General features: G+C 29.0%; 1 protein-coding gene across 1 annotated transcript; it reads left to right on the top strand.

The window, feature by feature from the left end:
- The first annotated feature begins 7,212 nt into the window (after window positions 1–7,212).
- LOC107009964 (protein BOBBER 2-like) lies at window positions 7,213–8,193 on the top strand. Its single transcript, XM_015209260.2, has 2 exons — window positions 7,213–7,455; window positions 7,726–8,193. Exons 1-2 carry the CDS (start codon window positions 7,227–7,229, stop codon window positions 8,154–8,156), a joined length of 660 nt encoding a protein of 219 aa, XP_015064746.1. The 5' UTR covers window positions 7,213–7,226; the 3' UTR covers window positions 8,157–8,193.

Below are 8,193 nucleotides of genomic sequence, written 5' to 3'. Positions count from 1 at the left end.
ATTATATTAATTAAATACTATATTGACGTATTTGTCAAATATAATAAAAGGATGATATGAATATCTTATAAAATGATAGTCTTTCATCCTTGTGAAACACAATAGAAGAGGTTAAAATAAAAGTTTCAACTTTAAACTTTCCATCACTTTATCTTACTTTCTTGTTTAAGTATTCTTGCGTTTTATACTTGTTTTACAATATGTTATCAACACGAGTTTCTAACCAATTCAAATCTATTTGATTCGGAATTATTTTTTTTCCTAAAAGGTAACCAATTTTCATCATGTCGATTTTGTCAAAATTTAAATTTGTGGCACTTGACATTTCTGGAAAGAAATATTTGTAATGGGTACTTGATGCTGAAATTCACCTTACCGATAAGGGTCTTGATGATTGTATATTCAAAGGAAATAAGACATCAATTTAGAATAAAGCGAAAATTATGATTTTCCTTCATTATCATCTTGATGAAAGCCTGAAAGTTGAATACTTAACAATGAAAGATTCACATAGTTTGAAAGGGAGATATGACCGATGTACTTACGCTTTCAAGATTATAAAATTGTAGTTGAGTATAACTCTGTTGTACTTAGAATAACTTCCTAATTAAAATTATGGGGAAAAACTATGAAAGATGAGGATGTATTGGAAAAGACACTAACTACTTTTCATGCCTCTAATATGATATTGCAACAACAATATCGTGAAAAAAGGTTTTCAGAAACCTCATGTCTTTTGGTGGCTAAGCAGCATAATGACCTTTTAATGAAAAATGATGAAGTCCTTCCGCTGGAAATATTCCATTACCACAGGCTCACGGGGTAGAAGCACACGTCCAGTCTGAAATAAGACAAAATTATCGGGGGCGTGAAAATGTGTGTGGGTATAGGAAGGGCAAAAGGCGATATAATAATCGTCGAGGTGGTGGTCATAAGAAAGGAGATGACAATATGGGTTCTCAAAATAATCCTTCTAAATATTACTCATCTAGAAGTTGAGGACTTCTTTGGGGATCACAACTGAAGATTGATAATTGAACTGGGAAATGAATAATATTTTTATTGTTTTTAATATATTACTTAAAGTTCGTGTACTTAAATTTTGTTTTGTTAAATTTCGTACTTTTTATTATGTATCCTTATTTTTATGAAGATAAATAAAATTTTAAAATTTCTTAATCTTAAATTGGATCCTAGATTAATAATGGAGATACTTGTCTTGTGGACAGTGTCACGACCATACAATACTAAGAGAAAAGAAATATTTCTCTCATTTGATTATGAAAAAGGCATATGTTAATACAATATTCGGTAGTACAAAGTTGATTGAGGGCTCGGAAAGAGCGGTCTTATTACTACCTGGAGGACATTATTGTAAAATAATAATGCATTGTATTGTAGTAAGTCTCAAGGGAACTTGTTAAGTTTTAAGGTTATTCGCCAAAATGACTATCACGTTGAAAATCCAAATGAAGGAAATGTGGAATATCTTTATATTACTCCGATAAATGTGGAGAAGAAAATTGTGCATGAAAAGTTGTTTGCACTTTCTTCTGGGTTGTACCATACAAGTATTGGTACGGTTAAATCAAACAAAAGGTTTACTATTATAATGATTTTGTCATTTGGCATGATCGATTGGGCCATTCCGATTATAATATGATGTGCATAATAATTGAGAATTCACATGGACATACTTTGGAGAACCAAAATGTTCTCCAATCAAAGGAATCATCTTGTGCTACTTGTTCACAACGAAAGTTGGTTACCAAACCATCAGTGGTTAAGGTTAGGATGAAATCCCTGCATTTTTGGAACGGATACATGGTGAAATGTGTGGACCTATTAACCTTGCATGTGGATCATTTAAATATTATATCGTCTTGATAGATGCATCTATAAGATGGTCGCATGTGTGTTTATTGTCAACTCGTAATATGAATTTTGCGAGGTCGTTGGCTCAAATAATAAGGTCAAAAGCACAATTTTTTAATTATGCAATAAAAACAATTCATCTTGCTATTGCTAATGCTAGTGAGTTTACATCTCCAGAATTTAATGATTATTGTTTGTCCACAGAAATAACAGTTGAACATCCTGTTGCATAAGTTCAAACTCAAAATGATTTAGCATGGTCATTAATTAAACTACTTCAATTGATAGCTAGACCATTGCTGATGAGGACAAAGTTGCATGTTTCAGTATGGGGGCTTACTACTTTGCATGCACTAGTATTGTACACGTAAGGTCAACCAGTTATCATGACATCTCCTTATTAAAATTTGTTTTTTATCAGGAGCTAAACATTTTCTATCTTAGAATTTTTTATTGTGTGGTAGTATGTTCCAATAGTTCCATCGCAGCGCACAAAGATGGGTCTCCAAAGAAGATTGGGAATATATTTTGGGTATAAATCTCGTTCTATTACAAAATACTTGAAACCTAGAACTGCAGATTTATTTACGGCAAGGTTTGATGGTTGTCATTTTGATTAATCAGTATACCCAACATTAGGAGGAGAACAAAAGCAGTTGGAAAATGAGATAGATTGGAATTCACTTTCACTGCCTCATTTAGATTCTCAAACAAATCAATGTGAGCTAGAAGTTAAAAAGATAATTTATTTGCATAATATTACCAATCAACTGTCGGGTGCATTTACTAACCTTCCACAAATCAATAAATCATATATTTCAACTGCTAATGCTTAAGTTTGAGTTGCTGTCCCGGTAGGACATAAGGTTAAGGCAAAGGAGACTGGACTACGCTTAAAACCTGGTATATCAATTGGTTTGAAGGATAAAGATCCTCAAAAAATAAAAGGAATAAGTGATCAAAATTATCATAATATAGAGGCAATTGCTCGTGAAGAGCTCCGAGACATAATAAATGATGACACCACTAAGGAGGTTTATCCACATGAAACTAATGAGAAAGAGGGAATCTTCATAAATTATGTCTCGACAAGAAAAAGGAAGAATCAAAATTATATTGTGGTTGATACTATTTTTGTCTATAATGTTGCAGTTGATATAATGCAACAAGATGAGAATTTGGAACCAAGATCTATCGATGAATGTAGACAGCGAAATGATTAGCCAAAATGAAAGAAATTCAAATAGAATTGACTTCATTTGTAAAACGTACAATTTTTGGACCAATAGTCTAAACACCTAAAGGTGTCAATTTAGTAGAGCACAAATGAATTTTTGTGTGAAAACGCAATGAAAATGATAAAGTAAGATCTAAAGCACGACTTGTTGCACAAGATTTTTTGCAAAAGTCTGATATTGATTATGAGGAGACAAATTCTCCTGTGATAGATGCAATCACCTTCAAGTATCTAATGAATATGACAGTTCATAAAAAGCTCGAACTACATCTAATGGACGTTGTCACAACCTATTTATATGGCTCACTAAACCACAAATTTTATTTTATAATCTCTGAAGCACTCAAAGTGCCTAAAGCATATAAAAATTCAAAAGAAATTTGTACAATAAAGCTTCAGAAATTCTTATATGAATTGAAACAATCAGGACAAACATAGTATAATCATCTTAGCAAATATTTGCTAAAAGAAAGTATAAGAATGACTCTATTTATTTTTTATTTTTATACGAAGGTCAAAATCTGAATTTGTAATAATATTTGTTTATATTGATGACTTGAACATCTTTAGAACTCTTAAAGAGCTTTCAAAAGTTGTTTAGTGTTTGAAAAAAGAATTTAAAATGAAAAATCTTGGTAACACAAAATTTTGTCTTGGACTTCAGATTGAACATCTATTAGATGAAATATTTATTTATCAATCAACATATAGTGAAAAGGTTTTGAAGTAATTTTACATGGATAAATCACACCCATTGAGTATCCCGATGATTGTGATATCCCTTGACATAAATAAAAATTCATTTCGACCTAAAAAAAAAGATGAAGAGTTTATTGGTTATGAAACTTCATATCTCAGGCTATTGGGGCACTAATATACCTTGTCAATAATATCCGATCAGATAATTATTTCGCAGTAAATTTATTAGCGAGATTCAGCTCATGTCCAATAAGAAGACATTGAAAAGGTGTGAAGCACATATTTATATATCTTCAAGGAACAATTGATATGAGATTATTGTATTCATGGTGTTCGATGAAGCAACAATAGTTGTTACTTCTTCAAATCATGTGGAGATAATAGCTATTCGTGAATTGTCAGTCGAAAATGTGTTTGGTTGAGATTAATGACTCAACACATTTTGTAATTATGCGGCCTTTCTGTGCAAACAAAGATTCCAGTATGAAAATAATGTTGCTTTCATAGCTAACTAAAGAAAGAATGTATCAAAGAAGACCGAACGAAGCATATTTCACCTAAGTTCTTTTTCAGACGTGATCTTACACTAAATGATGAGATAAATGTTCAACAAATTCGTTCTAGTGATAATCTTGCAGATTTATTCACTAAGTCATTGCCAACGTCAACATTTGAAAAGTTAAGATATAAGATTGGAATGTGTCGTCTCCAAGATATCAAATAATTTTTTTATCGGGGGGAGGGGAGTAAAATACGCGTTGTACTCTTTTTCCCTTAGCCAAGGTTTTGTCCTATTGGATTTTCCTGGTAAGATTTTTAATGAGGCAGCACTCAAGGCGTATTACAAGATGTGTGTACTCTTTTTTCTTCACAAGGCTTTTTCCCACTGATTTTTCCTAATAAGGTTTTAACGAGGCACATTATCTATAAACATCTAAGGGGAAGTGTTACAAATCCATTCAATTGTGAATGTTTCTCTTGATCTATTCCTAACTTGATTTAACCCTATACTAACTTATTTGTCAAATGATGTAAAAGGACGGTTTGAATATCCTATAAAATGGATAGTCTTCACGCACTTGTGAAACACAATTGAAGAGATTAAAATAAGGCTCTCAACTTTATACTTCTTATCACATTTTGTCTTACTTTCTTGTTTAAGTATTCTTGCATTTTCCTCTTGTTTTACAACACTTTTTTTTTTATTACTTTTTAGTTTTATACTTTTCATGTGATATGTTTAAGAAATTAAATCACAAGATTAAAGACATTTTGATACATTCTTTTTTCTACAATATATCTTTGATTTAGAATTATAATAATTTAACTATGTCAAATCAAAACAAGTTTAAAATGTAATGTTTTATACGTTAGTATTGATAATATATATTGCTTATTTTAATTAGCTAGGAAAGAAGTCTTGAGTCGGTTTACTAGAAAACTCAAATTATAGAATAAACTATCTTATCAAGCATACATCACTATTATATATACTAATATTATTTTTACTTTCAAACTATTACATATATTATCACTTTTAGTATTTTATACCATATAGTTAATATATTATTTGAAGATGCAATTAGATACTTCATACTCACATACCTTAAAACTAGGATTGATTGATTATCTGCTTAATTAACTCTTTCAATCCAAATCAATCACTATCTCTTAATTCTCCCCTCTCATATTTATCACTCAATTATATCTCATCCTTTCTGATTCAAGAACTTCACCGTACAATTTCATTCCAACAATAACTAATCTACTCTCTTCTTCTCAAGATATCATCATCATGGCCGACAAATTCTCCTGAACCCAAATATTATCTTATATTGTTCATCTATAACGAGATCAAATCAACAGAGAAAACTTTCAATTCAAAGTGGGTCTTGACTGTTTTTCATTTATAACGAGATTAAATCAAAGTAACTTTTACAGAGAAAACTTTCAATTCAGAGTGGGTCTTGATTGATTTGTATTTAGAAGAAATAAATATTAGTTTTGATTATGTTATGCCACAACGAAAAATGTTACAGAGGAGTATTGTAGAGAGCCTTTGTTTGCTAGTGTTTTCTAAGACTTTCTTTGGTTACTATGACATGGGTGTGGTAGTACTAATATTACTTTAATATGCCCTTGAAACATGTATATCTAATAAGTAGTAATCTTAATTAAGATATGACTTGTATTTTAATAATGGGGTATCTGAACATGTATATGTATCCACCATTAAATTTCAAATTCATGATATTTAACTATACAATGATATTAATGATACAACAGATACTCTACCGTCGTGATTTGTTCCTAATTTCATGTGTTTCACCTATATTTCATATTTCGTACACATAATTAAATATATATGTTTATTACGTATTCGAGATACATATTTTTGGATATAACATATGTAATTTAGTTAGATTTAGATGTAGATGCTTACTATGTATTCGAGATACATGTTTTTGAATATAACATATGCAATTGATACTTGATACATAAAATTAATACTAGATACATATAAAAGATACATGAAATTAATATTAATTTTATGTATCTATTTATATATATATAAATAGATACATATAATTAATACTATATACGTATAATAAATACGTAAAATTAATGCTAGATACTTTAAAACATATGAATGTACTTTTATGACACTCGTGAATCTAAATGTTTAGTTTGTTAGATGCATCATAAATTGATAATACATCAAATTAATGAATTTATTTTTTAAAAGAGTAATAATTTGAAATTAATCAAATTACACCACCAAGATATACATATTTTTATATTATATTAATAAATATTAATGAATTTACTGTTTCAAATAATAATAAAATGAAATTAATTAACTATGTATTTTGAAAATCCTCAATTTCTTCTCTAATCAAGTAAATCGGTTACAACTAATTAATTTGAATAAATAAATTTTTACTTCAATTTTAAAATTTCGCAGATACATGTATATCTCATATTTAGATTCATATATTCTAAGCATAAAATATAGTAGAAGAAGTATTATTTGAAACTATTGAGAATCTTAATAATTAAGACCAAAACTAGAAAAATTTATATTGTTTACCCAAACGTATAATAGTTTTTACCTTCTTTTAGTACATAAAATTTAATTCACACTAAATGTTTCTTTTTCTTTCCTTTTACAATTCGAAATTCTAGAAAAATAAATAAATAAAAATTAGGAAAAAAAAGATTGTTAAGTCAGTTGATAATAATTTTAAGGACTTTATTTTCCAAATACACTAAGGATTCTAATTCTTAACAAAAACGGATTTTATTTTATTTTCCCTATATATACACCCAATTATTCTCCCAAAATTCTCACATCAATTCACATAATTTTCTCTTCTACTTGTGATAAAAAAAAAAATTAATATATTTTTCAATAATGGCAATTCTCTCAGATTATCAAGAAGAAAATCAAGAACAAACTATGGAGATTATTGAGAAAGAACAAGATAATTCTTCTACTTTAGCCCCTAAAGAAGAAGAAATTTCATCTTCAACCCCAAAAGAAGAGAAACTTAAGCCAAATAAGTCCAATGGACTTGATATGGAGAATTATTCATGGGGACAATCTCTTCAAGAAGTTACCATCAATGTTCCTGTTCCTCCAGGTATAAAATAATTTAATTTATTACGTGTTTTATAAGAAAAAAAACTTTTTCAGACTATATATAAATTGTTGTATCCCTTTAATACGTTTAGAAATTGCTTTAAATAGCTTATTTAAAAATATATTTTAGATCACATGTTTGAACTTCGATCGTGACAATTTATTAATACTTTTTAAATCCTTTTACATAGATTATTAATTTTTTGTTATTGTCATATATAATAAATTATCTAAATATGATTTCTGATATTGTTTATTTTTTCAACCTTAGGTACAAAATCAAGATTTATAATTGTGGAAATCAAGGCCAATACTCTCAAAGTTGGTCTAAAAAACCAACCACTAATATTAGATGGTGAATATTTCAAGGGAGTTAAAGTTGATGAATGTTATTGGAGTTTAGAAGATGAAAAGGAAATTTCAATTCTTTTAACAAAACAAAACAAAACTGATTGGTGGAAAAGTTTATTTAAAGGTGGAGAAGAAATTGACACACAGAAAGTAGAGCCAGAACCAAGTAAATTGTGTGATTTGGACACAGAAACAAGAGCAGCAGTTGAAAAAATGATGTTTGATCAAAGACAAAAACAAATGGGACTTCCATCAAGTGAGGAGATTAAGAATAGAGATATGCTTAAACAATTTATGGAACAAAATCCTCATATGGCTAAGAATTTTGGGAATGCTAACATGATGGGCTAGTACTTTTAGGAAGGTCATATTTTTTTTCTTAATTAAA

Source organism: Solanum pennellii, chromosome 2 (assembly GCF_001406875.1).
Source record: "Solanum pennellii chromosome 2, SPENNV200".
NCBI classification, from domain to species: Eukaryota; Viridiplantae; Streptophyta; class Magnoliopsida; order Solanales; family Solanaceae; genus Solanum; species Solanum pennellii.
Note: the sequence above shows the minus strand (reverse complement) of the source record. Positions and strands in the feature narration are given on the sequence as shown.

Excerpts from the sequence above, each read along its gene's own strand:
- LOC107009964 (XM_015209260.2), top strand. The coding sequence starts at position 7,227 with ATGGCAATTCTCTCAGATTATCAAGAAGAAAATCAAGAACAAACTATG. Across the intron at positions 7,456-7,725 it reads CAATGTTCCTGTTCCTCCAG|GTACAAAATCAAGATTTATA; the intron begins GTATAAAATAAT and ends TTTCAACCTTAG.